The sequence below is a fragment of the Phycodurus eques genome, chromosome 1 (assembly GCF_024500275.1).
Source record: "Phycodurus eques isolate BA_2022a chromosome 1, UOR_Pequ_1.1, whole genome shotgun sequence".
NCBI classification, from domain to species: domain Eukaryota; kingdom Metazoa; phylum Chordata; class Actinopteri; order Syngnathiformes; family Syngnathidae; genus Phycodurus; species Phycodurus eques.
The window spans coordinates 1,719,124-1,738,172 of record NC_084525.1 but is presented as its reverse complement, the minus strand read 5'-3'; the positions used below and the strand labels follow the sequence as shown (position 1 = coordinate 1,738,172).

General features: G+C 42.6%; 2 protein-coding genes across 3 annotated transcripts in view; one reads left to right on the top strand and one right to left on the bottom strand.

Moving 5' to 3' along the window:
• The window catches only part of mtor (mechanistic target of rapamycin kinase), a 96,258-nt gene that overhangs the window by 21,093 nt on the left and 56,116 nt on the right, over positions 1-19,049 (top strand). For both annotated transcript variants that reach the window (XM_061671837.1, XM_061671846.1), the window contains exons 21-28: positions 2,114-2,281; positions 4,186-4,298; positions 4,805-4,967; positions 5,768-5,860; positions 7,011-7,157; positions 9,954-10,096; positions 10,745-10,907; positions 13,818-13,963. In XM_061671837.1, coding sequence (XP_061527821.1) covers positions 2,114-2,281; positions 4,186-4,298; positions 4,805-4,967; positions 5,768-5,860; positions 7,011-7,157; positions 9,954-10,096; positions 10,745-10,907; positions 13,818-13,963 — 1,136 coding nt within the window. The remainder of the gene's footprint in view (positions 1-2,113; positions 2,282-4,185; positions 4,299-4,804; positions 4,968-5,767; positions 5,861-7,010; positions 7,158-9,953; positions 10,097-10,744; positions 10,908-13,817; positions 13,964-19,049) is intronic.
• angptl7 (angiopoietin-like 7) lies at positions 16,290-19,003 on the bottom strand. Its single transcript, XM_061688270.1, has 5 exons — positions 18,532-19,003; positions 17,728-17,828; positions 17,417-17,611; positions 17,106-17,301; positions 16,290-16,987 (listed from the first exon to the last, which is right to left on the bottom strand). The coding sequence occupies exons 1-5, from the start codon at positions 18,884-18,886 to the stop codon at positions 16,818-16,820; spliced, it is 1,017 nt and encodes a 338-aa protein (XP_061544254.1). The 5' UTR covers positions 18,887-19,003; the 3' UTR covers positions 16,290-16,817.

The window sequence follows — 19,049 nt, the reverse complement described above, 5'->3', positions numbered from 1 at the left end:
GGATGGATGGATGGAACTTTATTGGCCGTCAGATAGTTTCCAATACTATGTCAAAAGACACGCGACAAGGCAAAAATAACTAGCTTTTGGATTAAAATATACTATGCACGGGGCGACGCGGAGTAAATGTCTTTTGCGCAGTCATTGATCGGATTGGCGAATTATGACATTAAAGCCGATCAGCATAAAATGCTAAATATCGATACCGATCAGCCCGATGTAAATCGGTGTAGTCTAGTAATTAGTAGTTGACTAAGGGTTGTAACAATTATATTTTTTTATATCTTTTCATAATAATAATTCTATGCTCAAAAGGTTTTGAGAATTTGATGCGCCGTATAATGGAAGACAGGTTTTTTATTTTTTTTGTGAGGGAAACACTTGTGTCTGCAATTTCTAAATGGGGATCACCCAGTCTATTTCTTTACGCAAACAGTTGTAAACCATTGAGGAGGTTTTGCTCTCCACTTGACTCATTAGTAACTCAATCAGGGCCTCTGTGAATGACGTCTGGCCCCCATGTCACATGGCATTGCACGTCATAGCAATTTATTAAACTACGTATCACTCAAGCAGGACAGAGAGAATCACGTCAAATGTTCAAGCAAATGTAGACAAATTCTTTCCACTCAGGGTTTTCCAGCCTCTTGCTTGTTGGGAATAACACTTCACACACTGAATTACACACGGCATTGGTACCCGCAGTTAACCGCTCTGAGGTATGTTTTCAACTAAAAACGTCGAGTTCTTTCTTACTCTTAAAACAGACTATGACTCATGACATTTATCCTTATCACATGATGCCAAATGACTGCTAAAGCCATTGTCCCGCGCACTTGCACAAACCCACCTGTCTCGCACATTATTAAAAAGCAAGGCACAAAATATCATATGACTGTCCTTGTATTACAACTTGATCACAACTTTAAAAGCACTTTTTCACTGGCGATAAAGCCGAGCGAGAAATAATGGAGAGAACCGTGCCACTGTGCCTCAAGTCCCACTGAGTTCATAAAAGGCGAATGAAACAAAGAATCTATTCATTTTTTTTTTCTTTCAGCCTAACTGCTGCATCCAGATGAGGGGGCTGGAATAGTCATTCGGAATGTACACTCATTTCTTCTGTAGTCAGCAGCCACAAGCAGGCAAGGCAGGAAGTCAGTATTTGCCCTCTGGCCACTTGACCAAAAACACCTCCACCATATGATGGGACTCTCTTAGGAACACAGTGCTCATGCCCAGCAGCTACTCCTCAAATAGTGTCATAAACCTCTGAGAAGTGTGATGTCATCTTATTTCCCAGTAAATTGTCCTGTCCCGGGTCCCACCCACGCTCTCCGGCTACACCTAATACTGTGACGCGCTGTGTTTCTGGATCCAGCACATGAAAACTTCCCAAACTTGGAGGAAATACTTTTTATCCCATTTTCTCAGACCACTACAAATCCTCCACACGAGATCAGACCTGTTTAAATGCTTTGAAATCCACAGTCTGAATATTATATACTGTACATAAAAATTATACACTATAGCCCATAATTGGAATAACATTTATTAAGGTCACTCATATTTTGTAAAAATTTCAACTTGGTCATCTGTTTTTTTGTTTAACCAGCATTTGGTTTGTGCCATCTTTTAGCTCGTATAATAGATTTTATGAGAATATTGACCACAAAGTAATGTTTTGCTGTCCAGTCATGTATTTTTAAACGGGGCCCTGTCCAACACGCACATGCCCAAAATGCACGTCAACATAGGACAGTGACAGCGCAGAAGTAAACAATAACATTTAAAGAAACATGTAAAAAAAAATAATCAACTCTACAGTCACTTCACTGATTCCCACTTAATTCATATCCAAATTTGAACGAGGCGTGTTTCCAATTGGAGGATAACTGATGCGTTTTTTAAAATGAGAACTGTCACTTGAACTAGTGCAAATCCAGCAAAGAGCCTAATTAATAGTCTCTGATAGTCTTGCAATCCATGGAGGCTTGCAGAACTTCTGAATAAGTACCATGCTCATGTCTTTACAAACAAAATAACAAATGTAAACTGTATTATTATTTTATTGTTGTTACTGGGAAAACCAACGTATACTTTGTTTTTGCAGGAGTACTGGACACCTAACAATCCCATGCAGAACACAATCATCCTTCTGATCGAACAGATTGTCGTGGCGCTGGGCGGAGAGTTTAAACTTTACCTGCCTCAGCTCATCCCGCACATGTTGCGTGTCTTCATGCATGACAACAGCACTGGGCGCAGTGTTACCATTAAGGTAAGTGCAGGGTGGTGCTCCTAACAAAAACAACAATCATTTTTCGAAAACTGACGACTTGCAACAATGAATGCCGGTGAAAACATTGTCCTCCCGTGTTCAGGTTGAGGTTTTTATTTGAAACATTCACATTTTGTGTGTTTATAATAGTTTTGAAATCTCACCATGGGCTAAACGGGTATTGCCATCAGGTTGGAAAAAAATTTACACCGTTTTGGTATGGGATGAAGACATTTTAATACAACCTCGTTGCAAGGATGAGAAACTACTGTACACTCAAGCCGCTTGAACACTGCATTCCTGGTAAATTGACACATTTTAAAGTTCAACAGGGAAGCTGGTCGACCTGCTGATATGTTTGGATTTTAAATTGATTATGATAAAAATAAGAATATTTTTTTCCAGGGTCACTATGCCACCATCATAAACTTTTCATTAAATGTACAGTAACATTTTCAAATTAAATTTCATTAAAGTGGAATAATAAGTAAGCCACTGACATTATTACTTAAAAACAAAGCAGTCTATACTGTACCTTGGATATGAAGCGAAAACACAGCTGTTGTCTGACTGCTCTGAATGTTGTGTGGTTATTTCTCGTAATATTTGGTATGCATTCTTCTTGTCACACGTTCTTTTCTTAATGCACCACGTTGAGGCTTGTTGTCTTTTTGAGTAACTGAAAAAAAATCAAACAAAGGGCGAAGGCCTGTCATTTAACATCATGCATGATGGCGGTTCAACTCTTTCAATGCATATTTTTAACAAAGGTTTTGATCAAGTACCAAGCTGTACCTATGGGGCTTTCCAATTTGAAGGTTCCAATGTGCTAAACCATAAATGTGTAATGCAGTAGCCAAAAGATGACATAATGTAGACGCCCAATAGCCACTCTCTCCTGTTTTAGCTGAAATCCTAAATCATGGTTCAGTCACAAGACCAAAATGACATTATCATAAACTTAAATGGTCATGTGCAGTGCATTTGCCCCTGCTACTGGTTAGTCTCTGAGGCTTTAGTATTAGATAACAGCAGCCGATAGACTGGTCATACATGAGACAGCTCAGGGTCTGGAGTCGGCTCCAGAGGATTGCAAAATTTAGGGAAATGGGACTTCAGTTACCCACAAATCCAAAAGAGAGGACAAGAAAAACGTACTTCCATCATTCCAACGAGCTGTTCATTATCTACAGGCATCGCTCAGCATACTCACGCACACCTCCACCTCAGCTTCCTCCCGTCACGCCATGTGCGCATTGCGCTGACTTGTGTTCGTGTGTTTTGGCGGACAGAGAGGATTCCTTAAATGTGACATACAGTATTATATCAACACATACAACATTGCTTTCCGTTTGCCCACCCACTGCTTTTGTACAGAATTAAATACATTATTCCACCAAATCCTAGAAATCCATAAAGGCCTCTTTATAGTCCAGCGTTCGCGCGGCGCACGACGCCTGTATTGCATCACGTGACCGACGCATTGGCCCGCGCAGCCCCTATGCGTCACTTGACGCGCGCACGGCACATATTGTTGCTGCTCGTAGAATGCCACGGAGATCATCTCTCGTGATTGGTCCGTTTTAGTCACATGCTCTGATGACGTACTCAGCCTTCGCCTTGGTTCCACATACCGCCGCCGTAGCCAGGGGGCTTGGAGGGGAACTGCAGTACATTTTCAAAACTGCACACATGGGTTGCGCTCGAGTACAGAGGCTAGCTAGGATAGCGACAGTGACGTCAGTGCGGTCAGCGCCCGCGTGAAAATAAAGAAGCCTTAAATCAGCAACATTTTTCAAAGTAGCTTAATTAGTATGTCTGCTGACAGCTTGTTATATATAATAAGTGACGCCATAAGAGACCTGTTAAGAGGTTTGTACTGAGTTGTGTGCTTTCATCTACAGCTGCTAAATGCCATCCAGCTGTTTGGTGCCAACCTCGACGACTATCTCCACCTGTTGCTGCCTCCCATTGTCAAGCTGTTTGATGCACCCGATGTGCCCCTGCAGGCCCGCAAGTCTGTACCGCACGTCTGTGGTTGTAGTGTTGTATTATCCTGGAAATGCTATTTCACTCGAGTCTCACGCATACAAATTAAATCAAACTGTATTTATTATTTTGTATTTGTAGCACCTTTCATACGTAAAAATGCAACACAGTGTTTCACAAAAAAATGAAACAAATTACAGAAATAGAACAGACGTGGAACGACCTGCCCCTCTTACCCCCACGCAAAGACACGCACACACATAATTATGTATTATTAATCTTAACTATTATATTACCATAGTTCTTATTGTTATTTTTCAGCACAAAATCAAAATATATTCATTTTGACATGGTAAAACAGCAAATTATTGGACAGCTAAAGCATGATTGAAAATTAAAAACTATTTTCACAACACTTCAGGATGGTGCATGGAACAGTTTAAATATTAAAAAATGCAAGCAGAATATAAAAATATCTCTAAATTTATTACAGTGTTAAAAGTTCATTTAGATTTTTCCTTCTCGGTGTCTCAGGGTTGCCTTGGAGACTCTGGACAGGCTGACCGAATCCCTGGACTTCACCGACTACGCTTCTCGCATTATCCACCCCATCGTCCGGACGCTTGACAGTACGCCGGAATTGCGCTCCACCTCCATGGACACCCTGTCCTCACTCGTGTTCCAGTTGGGCAAGAAGGTAGCCGTTTGCTCTCAGCGGGGCTCTCCTCAGATGGAGCAATTATTCAGTAGAACACTTCCAGCCTACCCACCGCTGGCTGCTTATGAACGGTATTTCAGTCATCCCTACCCCCCTTGCCCTTTATTACTTCCCGTGAGACTGCTTATGTCATGGTCTGTTTGTAGGTGGGGGGTTCTTTTTACGAGCGTTGGATAAGATCACATTTACTTGGTCTCCTCCCAGGTCTTACCCCTCCTCATTCATCAACACTGTCGTTAGCATTCCTAATGTAGCCACGTCTGGCAACATGCGCAAAGGAAGCTTTTGATGTAAGCTTTGTTAGTAGTTTGATCCTCATTTATTTGGCTTTTGGGAAAGGTTGAGAGCAAACAAAATTAGGTATATAATTAAGCACTCGGGCAGCACGCTGGCCAACTGGTTAGCACATCTGCCTCCCAGTTCTGAGGACCTGGGTTCAAATCCGGCCTCGCCTGTGTGGAGTTTGCATGTTGTCCCCGTGCCTTTTCTCCGGATACTCGGGTTTCCTCCCACATCCCAAAAACATGCATGGTAGGTTAATGGAAGACTCTAAATTGACCATAGGTGTGAAAGTGAGTGCGAACGGTTGTTTGTTTATATGTGCCCTGCGATTGACTGGCGACCAGTTCAGGGTGTACCCCGCCTCCCGCCCAAAGATAGCTGGGATAGGCTCCAGCACGCCCGCGACCTTCGTCAGGATAAGCGGTACAGAAAATGGATGGATTAAGCACTCATTGTACCCTTTTATTTACTCTCTTTCACCTTCCTCCCATCTGCAGTACCAGATCTTCATCCCCATGGTCAATAAAGTGATGTTGAAGCACCGGATCAACCACCAACGCTATGACATACTCATATGTCGCATTGTTAAGGTGAGCCCCTCTCCCTGTTGTACGCAATAAAAATACTAAAAACTTATGTACGTATATCAAGCTCATGTATATAACACACGCAAATAATTAGCACATCAGTAGTTATTCACTAAAATAGATGCAGTGGGGCAAAGTAGTATTTAGTCAGCCACCAATTGTGCAAGTTCTCCCATTTAAAAAGATGAGAGAGGCCTGTCATTTTCATCATAGGTATATGGGTCTTTTTAAGTGGGACAACTTGCACAGTTGGTGGCTAAATACTTTTTTGCCCCACCGTACACTTTATTAAACCAGTTTATTTCTTGACATTGTCTTTTATGTTTTAATATGTTTAACAGGCCTCTCTCATCTTTTTAAGTGGGATAACTTGCACAATTGGTGGCTGACTAAATACCTTTTTGGCCCACTGTATAAAGTTGCAATCCAGTGACCATATGAATCACTGAACCCAAATTTGTGAAGTACTACAAACAGAAAAGTCCAGTTAACCTTGTCAAAAACCTTTTCTGCGTCGAGTGACAAGACAATTGTTTTTAGATTATTACGCTGAGACATACTTATTAGGTTTAGCAGTCACCTGACGTTGGTGGAGCTCCGCCCAGTCTCTTCCTTATTGTTGACCTTGACTGAGGCAAGGAAGGCCTGCAGTTCTTTAGACGTTGTCCTGAGTTCCTTTGTGGCTTCCTGGATGAGTCATTGCCGTTCTCTTGGGGTAATCTTTGTAGGCCAGCCACTCCTGGGAAGGTTCACCACTGTTCCATGTTCTCTCCATCTGAAGATAATGGCTCTCCCTATGGTTCGCTGGAATCCTAAAGCTTTACAAATGGCTTTTGTAACCCTTTCCAGACTGATAGATGTCAATTATTGTGATTTCTTGTTCTGTAATTACTTTTTCATACAGGTCCAGGTAACTTTGAATAGTTTTTTTTTCCCCTTAAGAAATGAAATTGCCATTTAAAAATAGTATTTTAAGTTCACTTGGGTTATATTTGTCTATTTACATTTGTTTAATGATCCTAAACAACGTGGGGAAACTGCAAAAATTTAGGGAATTTGAGAAGGGGGGCCTATATTTTTTTCATGGCACTCTAGTCTGTGTGTGGCCTTTTTTTTTATGTGTGTGGTCCTTGCATGCCTGTGTTCATAACAGGGCTATACTCTGGCAGAGGAGGAAGAGAACCCTCTAATCTTTCAGCACCGCCATCTCCGTGGTAACCAAGGAGATACCCTGGTCAGCGGACCAGTGGAGGCAGGACCAATGAAGAAACTTCACGTCAGCACAACAGCTCTTCAGAAGGTCAGAAATAATGCAAGCGCTGCATTTGGCTTAGTTTGTTTGCATTGTGATTAGATGAAGTAATCACACCAACCACAGTCTTGTGCGCAAGACATTTTACTTTACTTCAGGTGGTGACTTAAGAAACGACAGTGACAAATTAGAAGGAAAAAATTCTAAAGACTAGTGGGTAGATCTAAGATACACACTGGCTATTTGACTGCCTTGATGATGTGTAAAACAACAGCAACAACCTGGAGAGCACAGGCCTCTACCAAGCCGCAAGAAAGAATGCAAGATATCGAACTATCTGTCATAGCTTAGCGGAAAGTGTAATACTGTTCTCAAAAGAAACGGGGTCCGTATCTGTTGTTAGCATTTTTTTTTTTATTGACACATGACAAGATAGTTAACAAAGAGAAATCATGCTCACTGTCTTCATAGAGCTGAGTTTTCATAGTGATAAACTGTACTCAGAGTGCAGAGCTTTTAACAAATATTCTAAAACAATGTGAAGCACTAGTTTGCTTGTTGTACTGTATTTGTTTGTCATTCTGTTCATTTGTTAGCTGTAGGTACTTTCTGGATCGTAGGGGATGATGTAAGGCATTAGGAACGGCCAAGAGGGGCCATTTGCATTCCATGATACCTTGGGCAGTTCCAGTGATTCAAACAGTGAAATTAGATTTCTTTATCCCCGCTTCAAGATTCGGTAGAAAATAAGTTGTGGAGTATTTTCATCATTTCTCAGATAAAATAACCATCAATCCAATCCCTCTTGATCCAGATATTTTGCTCATACCACACCACCTTTCATGGAAATCTGTTACGTAGTTTCTGTGTTCGTATTATTGGAACGGCAAGGTCAATTCCTTTGTTTTTGTTGTATACTGAAGACATTTGGGCTTCAGATCAAAAGATGAATACTGGACAAAAGGTCAGAATTCCAGCTTTTATTTCATGGTATCTACATGTAGATGTGTTAAACAACTCAGGACAGAGCCCCTTTTGTTTGAAGCCACCCACTTTTCAAGTGAGCCAAAGTATTGGAACAGATATTATTAAATTAACTTAAAGTAAATAACATTTAACAACTGTTCGATGTCTGTTGCTCAGTACAACAGGAGTTGCTTTCTTTTTGAAGGGCATTCCAAAATGTTGGATTGGCTATGCCCAATGTTTGTGCAATAGCTCTGATCGTTTTTCCCTCTTCTCGCAGCTTCACAATGGTTTGCTTTTCTCCCATAGACAGCTCTCTGGTTTTCATGTTTGCTTAACAGCTAATGGTGTTTTCACAGGTGAAACCCAACGCCAAAAACAGGCACTCTCTAATGTTTAAGCAATCAATCTAAAAGGCAACACCTGAGCAACTAGAAACACCCATCACTCACATGTTCCAATACTTTTGCTCACTTGAAAAGTGGGTGGCTTCAATCAAAATGTGCTCATTCCGGAGTTGTATAACACATCTAGATGTAAATACCACAAAATAAAATCTAGAATTCTGAACTTTTGTCTCACATTCATCCGAAACCCAAATGTCTTAAGTATACAACAAAAACAAAGGAATTGACTTTGCTGTTCCAATACTTTTGGAGGGGACTATATAACATATTCTTGCCCCAAAATTTGTTTGCATTTTCCATCCATCCATCCATTTTCTGTGCCGCTTATCCTCACTAGGGTCGCGGGCGTGCTGGAGCAAGCCATCTTCGGGCGAGGGGTGGGGTACGCCATGAACTGGTTGGCCGCTAATCACAGGGCACATATAAACAAAGGACCATTCGCACTCACATTCACACCTAAGGGCAATTTAGAGCCTTCAATTAAGGTACCATGCATGTTTTTGGGATGTGGGAGGAAACCGGAGTACCTGGAGAAAACTGTTTGGGTTTTCTTCCCCTTTAAATGGGTCTAGCAGTCAAACACACAAAAACAAAATGAAAACACTTGCAAGGAGAATGGAGGAGACGCCGACACTCAACTAGCTGAGTGGTAAAAGGCCAACACGACTGACTCTTGGCTTCTGACGTCACTCACTAAGTCATGCCCCTTAAAGACACAACCTAGCAAACAAATGTACCACAGTGTGTGACTTCCGGCGTAATTACAGTGGGGCAAAAAAAGTATTTAGTCAGCCACCAATTGTGGAAGTTCTCCCACTTAAAAAGATGAGAGAGGCCTCTAATTTTCATCATAGCTATACTGGTCTTTTCAAGTGGGAGAACTACAAAATACTTGGCGAAATACTTGGTTGCCCCACTGTACACTTTATTAAACCAGTTTATTTCTTTACATTGTCTTTTATATTTTATTATGTTTATATATATATATACATATATATATATATATATATATATATATCTGAGTTCTATATTCATAGATCTTAGTTTTCATAGTGATAAACTGTACTCAGTGCAGAGCTTTTAACAAATATTCTAAAAAAAAAAAAAAATATATATATATATATATATATATATATATATATATATATATATATATATATATATATATATATATATATATATATATATAGTTTATAATAGAGTGCTATTCAATTGAGTAACAAGCTTGGTCCCTGAACAAATTAAACTCCTGAGTCAAGGTGGCGTCAATGATGAATCAAAAATCAATATCAATTCTCAATATAACAGAAGAACCAAAATCACATTTGATTTGTGTTTGGTTTGGAATCAATTTAGAATAAATCAAATCTTAGTTTCTTTGAAATATTTCATGACAGAAATGCATGGCCAACAGACTGCTCCCACGTAGTTCTCAAATCAAATCCCTTAGAAAACGATCTGTTGCTCACAGGCCTGGGGCGCCGCTCGAAAGGTTTCCAAAGACGACTGGCTGGAGTGGTTGAGACGCTTAAGTGTCGTCCTCCTGAAGGAGTCTTCCTCCCCGGCGCTGCGATCGTGTTGGTCGTTGGCTCAAACCTACATCCCATTGGCCAGGTACACCACCACATTAGTCATACACGGAGTAAAGTATTAGCACACCTGGCCATTACACATACAGAAACTGAAGATGGAAGAAAATATGTATTTGATCTCTTTGCTCAAAGGTTTTGAGTTTGTCTTTTGGCCACTGATCTGGGGGGGCCTTCCATAAAGTGTTCCCACAAAGTTGGAAATGTAGACTATCCAAAATGTCTTTGTAACTTGAAGAAGTAAGATTCAGGCTGAAGGAAAGTCTAACTAACCCCTGATTAGTCTACCATTTGATTAAGGTGTGTGACTTCTGTCCATATAGTTTTATCCACCTCTTGGTTCGGCCTGTTTCTTCTATAAGAAAATGGAATATAATGGGCCTTTATTTGCAGGATAGGGGAAAACACAGTTAATCATTTTGTAGCACTTGCTTTATGAATAGGTACCACTGAACGTAGCAAAGAAAAACAAAATAAATTCAAAAATCAACAGCGCAAATGTTGTTGTGGCTCTGTCTACTGGTCGCAAGCACTAGTAGCTTCCAGATGTGACCACATGACTGTAAATTTGAAGCAGATTGCACTTGGTTAATCAGTGAGTTTGTAAGGTAGTTGAAACACGGTTTCCTCACCAACAACTCTGTTTTTAACTTTTGACTATCTCTGTCCACAGGGACCTTTTCAACGCGGCTTTCCTATCCTGTTGGTCCGAGCTAAGTGAAGACCAGCAGGATGAGCTGATCCGCAGCATTGAGTTAGCACTCACATCGCAGGACATTGCAGAGGTCACACAGACCCTACTCAACCTGGCAGAGTTCATGGAGCACAGTGACAAGGTCAGCATTGAACATTAAATCACCAAATCTCCCAGGTGTAATTAAACAGCGGGACTGGACAGGTCATATTTTTTGTGTGATCTCAGCTCTATGTCTCAAGCTGTGCTGTTTAAAATTGTCCTCTGAAAATGTTCCTATTTCCTAGAGGAAAATATGAATGCCCCTCCTGGAAGCCGACAGTTTATTATGGTGGAGGGGTTTTTGTGTCCCAATGATCCTAGGAGCTAAGTTGTTTGGGGCTTCACGCCCCTGGTAGGGTCACACATGGCAAACCGGTCCTGGGTGAGGGACCAGACAAAGCACGGCTCCAAAAACCCCTATGAAGAAAGAAACAAATTGATCTAGGTTTCCCTTGCCCGGACGCGGGTCACCGGGCCCCCCTCTGGAGCCAGGCCTGGAGGTGGGGCTCGAAGCACAGCCCGAAAGTGTAACGTGGGTCCCCCTTCCCATGGGCTCACCACCTGTGTGAGGGGCCATAGGGGTCGGGTGCAGTGCGAGCTGGGGAAGGGACCTTGGCGAAGGCAGGGACCTTGGCGATCCGGTCCCCGGCTACAGAAGCTGGCTCTAGGGATGTGGAATGTCACCTCTCTGGCAGGGGAGAAGCCCAAGCTGGTGTGTGAGGTTGAGAACTTCCGACTCGGTATAGTCTGACTCGCCTCCACACACAGCTTGGGCTCTGGTACCAGCCCTCTCGAGAGGGGTTGGACTCTCTCAGGTGTGGGTATAGTTATTGCCCCACCCGGCTCGGCGCCTGAACGTTGGGGTTCATCCCGGTAGACAAGAGGGTAGTCTCCCTCCGCCTTCGGGTGGGGGGATGTGTCCTGACTGTTGTTTGTGCCTATGGGGACTGCTGGGGGACTTCAATGCTCACGTGGGCAATGACAGTGAGACCAGTGATTGGGAGGCACCAGGACACCCTAGGTCGCAGTTCGATGATCAACTTTGTGGTCGTGTCATCGGACTTGCGGCCGCATGTCTTGGACACTCGGGTGAAGAGAGGGGCGGAGCTGTCAACTGATCACCACCTGGTGGTGAGTTGGCTCCGATGGTGGGAAAAGATGCCGGTCCGACGTGGCAGGCCCAAACGTATTGTGAGAGTCTACTGGGAATTGTCTGGCAGAATCTCTCAGGAGGGGGAAGCAGTGCACCATCAACACTGTGTATTGTGGGGATGGGGCGCTGCTGACTTTGACTCGGGACGTTGTGAGCCGATGGGGAGAATACTTTGAAGACCTCCTCAATTCCGCCGACACGCCTTACCATGAGGAAGCAGAGCTCTCCTATCTCTAGGGTTGAGGTCACCGAGGTAGTTATAAAGCTCCTCGGTGGCAGGGCCCCGGGGGTGGATGAGATTCGCCCGGAGTTCCTAAAGGCTCTGGATGTTGTGGGGCTGTCCTGGTTGACACGCCTCTGCAACATCGCGTGGACATCGGGGACAGTGCCTCTGGATTGGCAGACTGGGGTGGTGGTCCCCCTTTTTAAGAAGGGGGACCGGAGGGTGTGTTCCAACTACAGGGGGATCACACTCCTCAGCCTCCCTGGTAAGGTCTATTCAGGGGTGCTGGAGAGGAGGGTCCGTCGAGAAATCGAATCTCAGATTCAGGAGGAGCAGTGTGGTTTTCGTCCTGGCCGTGGAACAGTGGACCAGCTCTACACCCTCGGCAGGGTCCTCGAGGGTTCATGGGAGTTCGTCCAACCAGTCTTCATGTGTTTTGTGGACTTGGAGAAGGCGTTCGACCGTGTTCCTCGGGGGCTCTTGTGGGGGGTGCTTCGGGAGTATGGGGTACCGAACCCCCTGATACGGGCTTTTCAGTCCCTCTACGACTGGAGTCAGATTTTGGTCCGCATATCCGGCAGTAAGTCGGACTTGTTTCCGGTGAGGGTTGGACTCCGCCAAGGCTGCGCTTTGTCACAGATTCTGTTCATAACTTTTCTGGACAGAATTTCAATGTGCAGCCGAGGTGTAGAGGGGGTCTGGTTTCGTGGCCTCAGTATTGCATCTCTGCTTTTTGCAGATGATGTGGTTCTGTTGGCTTCATCAAGCCGTGATCTCCAACTCTCACTGAAGCGGTTCGCAGTGTGAAGTGGCTTGGATGAGAATCAGCACCTCCAAATCTGAGACCATGGTCCTCGGTCGGAAAAGGGTGGCGTGCCCTCTCCATGTCGGGGATGAGATCCTGCTCCAACTGAAGGAATTCAAGTATCTTGGGGTCTTGTTCACGAGTGAGGGAAGAATGGAACGGGAGATCGACAGGCGGATCGGTGCAGTGATGCGGACTTTCTATCTCTTTCTATTTCTATCTGTTGTGGTGAAGAAGGAGCTAAGCCGAAAGGCGAGGCTCTCGACTTAACGGTCGATCTACGTTCCTACCCTCCACTATGGTCACGAGCTGTGGGTCGTGACCGAAAGAACAAGATCCCAGATACAAGAGGCCGAAATGAGTTTCCTTCGCAGGGTGTCCAGGCTCTTCCTTAGTGATAGGGCGAGAAGCTCGGTCATCCAGGAGGATCTCAGAGTAGAGTCGCTGCTCCTCCACATCGAGAGGAGCCAGATGAGGTGGCTGGGGCATCTGATTCGGATGCTTCCCGGACGCCTCCCCGGTGAGGAGACCCCGGGGACGACCCAGGACACACCGGAGAGACTACGTGCTAACTCTTTAAGCTTGTGTGTTGACTTCACTAGCCTGTGTGCTATTCTAAAACCGTGCTTGCCTGGCTGAACTAGCCCCTCATTGTCTAGTAACTGCCTCTGCTGGTTGCAGCCACTCATGTATGCCCCAATTGTTTGAAGATGCGCTTATACATTCTTAGTTATACAGTATGGGTGTGGAGGTTAACAAAAAAATAAAAATACAACTTTATTTAAAACAGTGATCTAGCTTGTTTGGTATAATTTGTTCTCCTGTACAGGGCCCTCTGCCATTGAGAGATGACAATGGCATCGTCCTGCTTGGTGAGAGAGCTGCCAAATGCCGCGCCTATGCCAAGGCTTTGCATTATAAAGAGCTGGAGTTTCAAAAAGGTCCATCGCCCCTCATCCTCGAGTCTCTTATCAGGTAGGAGGTCGAAACAAAAGCAAGTCGTTTCCTAATTGAAATTGCGGGCGAATGCTGATAAGTGCAGTGGTAGGGCTGAAATGCCAGCAGCATAATTGAATTGAGCTGTGATTAATATCAACATATCATATTCAAACAACTCGGATAGCACAAAATTCTGCAGAGGCTAAAACTCAAGATTTATTACCGGAACTGCTCAGATCTAATATCTTAATTTCCTTAATTTCCTCTTTGTGATTAACAAACCATATCGGTCTAATTGCAAAAGGGAGGTGACGTGTCATACAGGTCCTGATTTTCAACAAAAAGTAATAAGATCCTACACAAGCCTAACAAATTACCACCAGAGCTGATGAAATTTCAGAGCAATGTAAGCCTCACATTCATTAATTTTAGATGTAGTTTTAAAAAATTTAATTATACTTTATACTATTTGTAATCCCTGAAGGACAACTATTTGTTTCATTATGAGTGTCATTTTGAAGTGGTGGTATTTAAAGCTTTGCAGAATGTGTTTTTCTATTTGTTAAGTAAATATTAGTGATTGTTAAAATACCATTAGGTGAATAGCTTTATTAACATTGAGTCACTTTAACTTAAAGAATTGTTCCTGCTTGTTAGGCATAGTCATTGTTACAAAAATGACGTTTGACAGGTGACTGCGATACAAGCAAACCGTTAATTGCTAATAAAATAAAATAGAAAATGAAATTACAGTACATATTTCGTTAGTCTCATAACCTTTAGATATCAATCGTCATGTTTTCCACCCCCCTTTTGAATGATTTCTTATCTATAATTCTTGCTTTTGCATTATTTCTCTGTTTTCTGGATGGTGTGCAGAAAGCAGTTTTCCAGGCATCTAATTGGACATTTGCCCCTTTTCATCTGAGTGTCTGGACTTGCGTTTCTCAGGGGCCTGTTTTCAATTTCTCAGGAGCCTTGATGATGATGAATGATGTGAGCAGGCACTCTCGCGTTTTTAGTATCCCCATCTGGTTCTCACCTCTTCTCGAATTTTCCATTTAAAAAAAAGTAAATAAAATAAAATAAGAATATACAGGCTGGTGTGCAAAAAGTACTACATAAACGTGGCTCTAATGAGTCATGGCTGTATTTGGGGGGGGAAAGTGACTCATGCGGTATCTGATCCCCATTCTGATAATACCGAAGGCAACATGCTGGTGAAGTGATTCGTCATGATGTGTGTTAATGACCTTCTGATTACTGCAGGAGTTGTTGATTTTTTATTTTATTTTTTTGTCACGTGGCTCCTTATCATGAAATTTGAACAGCATTTCCTTGGGAATATCTGAACAAAGCGTTACCGTTCAACCTTTGAACCTTCTTCTATACATTAGGCATGATTGTTTCACTCGTAAGCCAACTATGGGGCTAAGAAGTATGCAGCAGCATCTAATTAGGAATGCGAGAGCTCTTGACACATCTCTGGCGACATTTGAAAGTCCTAACAGAAACAACAAACTCCATATTACTGAGCTTTAGTACCACAATCCAAAAACACTGTGCGCTAACCACAACACTCTTTCCGCTTTGTGTCGCTGCAGCGGCTCATCGCAAACATTTTTAGAAATTGTAATTGTCTCCTGTACAGACATGCAAGTCTTTCATCGTGCATGTTTTAGGGGTGTGGACATTTTGTTGTGATGTCACTGTTATCCACTGGCAATTAAGTTTAATGATGGCCCCACTCCAGATGCAGTTCATACAATGGGAATAGTTAAGGCCATTTTATATACAAAAGTGCATGTGATGTGGCACAGTTCAAATTGCCCACATTATTATTTTCCACAAAGTTTTTGCGTTTGGTTCCACCAGTTTGATTACATTTATAGACATGGATTAGTGAGTCTTCCGCCACATTCCAAAGGGCTTTAGGTGGATTTTATTCCACTGGTAATTTCTTCCAAAAGGGAAGGGATACAATTTCCGGCTTAATTAGATGTTTATCATAATTTAATGTGGCACCTTGTAAAATGAAAATAATCGGTCTAGGCCTACCGCAGAGTTTCTAGAGGCAGGGGCTTCTTATGCAGGTGTTTCTTTCATGAAGTTAGCTCGGCATTTTTCTCGATGGCAAAATATTGTATATTAGTGTGTGGTCTTCATTCCTGTGATACCGCCTTAGAACCTTATGTCAGGAGGGGACCAGAGGTCAGAGTCAGAGGTCACTGACTCAAAGCAAATACCGTAGGTTTGGCATGAATGGTGAGAATTCTTTGGTATGCATCGCGTTAGTCATGTAATAAAGCTATATAGCCACAGAAGTAGTGAAGTTAATTGTTGGAGCAAGTTAGGCATGTCATTTCTTTTAAAAAATATGTTTATTTTCCAACACATAAAAAGGCATACTTACAGCTCTGTACACATTTTACAAATTGTTTTAAAATAAAATGCAGCATTCCAGAAATAAAATAATCCAAAAAATTAAATTAGGTTTTACCCATACATGAAATAGATAGTATCTTGGCAAATATTTGCTACTCTCCATTAATTGAACTGATCAAGTTTAAAAACAAAAAAAAAAAAAAAAGTTTCCTTGATTTTGCAAGTACTATAAATGAGTCATAATCCAGCCACCCATGTGGTACAGTGGTAAAAGCTTGTATTTAAGGTTTGAGAAAATACAATATTTTACTGATAAATACATTACACACAACTACAATGTACAATCACACCCAATACCAATAAAACATTCAACTGACTTGAACTTAAACAGGCCAAATACAAACAAATCCCCTTCCTTTGTCAGCTGAGGGGAAGCCATCATTTGGTCGACCACGTATAATTGAGATCTCATTTGATCTCGATCCAGGATGTACAGCTGTCGAACTTATGGCTGGAAACCTACTGGCCGGACCTTCATTTCCACCTTTTTGAGGGAATAGTTGGGACCATGCCATCCGTACCAAGTGATCCCATCTGTGCTCTTCATGTGCTCACCGTAGCGGTAAAAAACTCCATTCAAGTTGGAGTCAGTGCAGCAGTTATACCAGTAACCACCTACAAGGAGAGGACATTGAATTGAGACAATTTATTAGAACTGATGTTATGTTGTTTGACAGTCTCCTTGAAACTGGCATTGTTCCATTGGTTTCTCTGATTTGGTGTTATGAGTTACCTTTGCGTAATGAAGCACAGTCATCTACACACTTGTCATTGTCTTTGTTGAGGGTGCTGAAGTTGGTGTTGTTATGGTAGCGCAGGGAATCTCCAGCATTCCCACTGTAGTGGGCAAGGAAGAGCTTGTAGCTGTTGAGCTCGTTGGCCACAGTGAAAAACCCATACTCAGCATAACGAGCCTCGCCTTCCCAATCCTACATTTTGAATGTTTAATGGGAATGTAGTCAGTTTTGTGGACACAAACGTATTGGTTATAAAAATGTTTTATGCATGGTTTAAGTGTCTAGAGCTGTCTTTGCCAAACCCTACCTCCATCTCAATCCTGAGCACACTGGGCTGCCTTGTTAGACGGAATATGTGGTCGTTGCCAAGCCAGAAGTCTCCACGGATTGATCCAAATCCGGTTTTGTACTGCTTCCAGTCACGGTTAAATGATGTCAGACCAATTTTGCGCCTCTGGATTAGAGTCCAGCCGCCTCCATTTGTCTCCATATCACAGAACACCTAAAAGCATTTTCAAAATGTGTTACCAGAGTAAAAATCCAAATGCTTATGATGCTCTACCAACATTTTCATAATGATGCAATACACAAAATACAGAAGGCTTCAGTAGTACTCACACTGAGATCAGTTGTTCCCAGGAACTCATCTTTTGGAAGTTTATACTCGCCAGAAATCTTATAGTTCTTGCTGTAGAGTGATGCACAGTCATATATGGCATCTGCATAAGAGAACATTGCCAGTCATTTGAAACACTTGAAATAAATTGATGTCCAGGTTTAACTCCCATCCCAAAAGATCAAAAGATAGACATGCATCGGATGTATTTTTATCTCCCCCCCCCCACCTTTCATAATTGCGTAGTAATACTTGATCATTAGGAAGGAATGTTTCCTTTACCTTGAAAACCCAGAATTTCCTCTAATCTATGTGTAAATTTCAATCTATAGCCAACTCCTTTCCTGCTCTGCTTTCCTGTCTAATTCGCCAAGTTGTGCAAAGGTCTTTGTTCTGTTTTCCAGTGACATGACCCTGTGAGACCACACAGTAAAGGTACTGAAATAATAAACAATGTCATGCCTGGTTTACCTCGCTGTGGCAGCCAGCACTGATCAAGTGTCGTGTTAATGCTGAAACTATATGGCTTTGACCGAAGACGTGATTGACGTTCCTACAGATATGGACATTATAGTTCCAAATGAAGACTTTGGGTCAAATACAGCCAAGACTAATTACTGATTCTCACAGGCATGTTTACATGGGTATCGGTTGATGATGGCTGATCATTGGTGGTGGTTTAAAATAGTAGCGATACAAAAAGATTCTAATCCAAACATTTTAAAATACTTATCTACTAAAAGTAGCATTTTAATTTTAGTTGTGCTACTGTTAACATACACAATAAAGAAACCATTGATGCTCACCTGTTGTCGTCTGAGGAGCAGACTGCAGGGTCTGAAGCTGCATGATCTCCACACGGTTGTTAATTTCAGAGTACTTGCTCTCAGCCTCAGTGACCCTGGCTTCCTGCTGCCGGTTCTGCTTGTCCAGATCCATGATTTGTCTCACGACAGTCATCAAGTCTGCCTCCTGCTTGCGACTCAGCTCCCCAAGGAGACTGGTAAGATTGGCCACTTGAACCTTGAGAGAGCGCACCTCATCGCAACACTGAGCCTTGGATGGCTTTGGTGGTTTCGGTGCCTTCCTGGGATTCTGGGCCCATGTCCCTGCCACCACAAGAATGGTGACTGCCACAATGCTGAGAAATACTTTTGACATATTGAAAATGTTCTATATTTTCACTCGGTTGCTCCTGATTGCCTTTAGAGCCCAAACGCAATCAGTCAGGTTGTCTTCTTTGAACAGCAGCTCACACTTGTTTCCTCAATGAAGACCTCTTCTCCCAGAGCATCTTAAGTATTTGCATGTGGTTCCTCCCCTT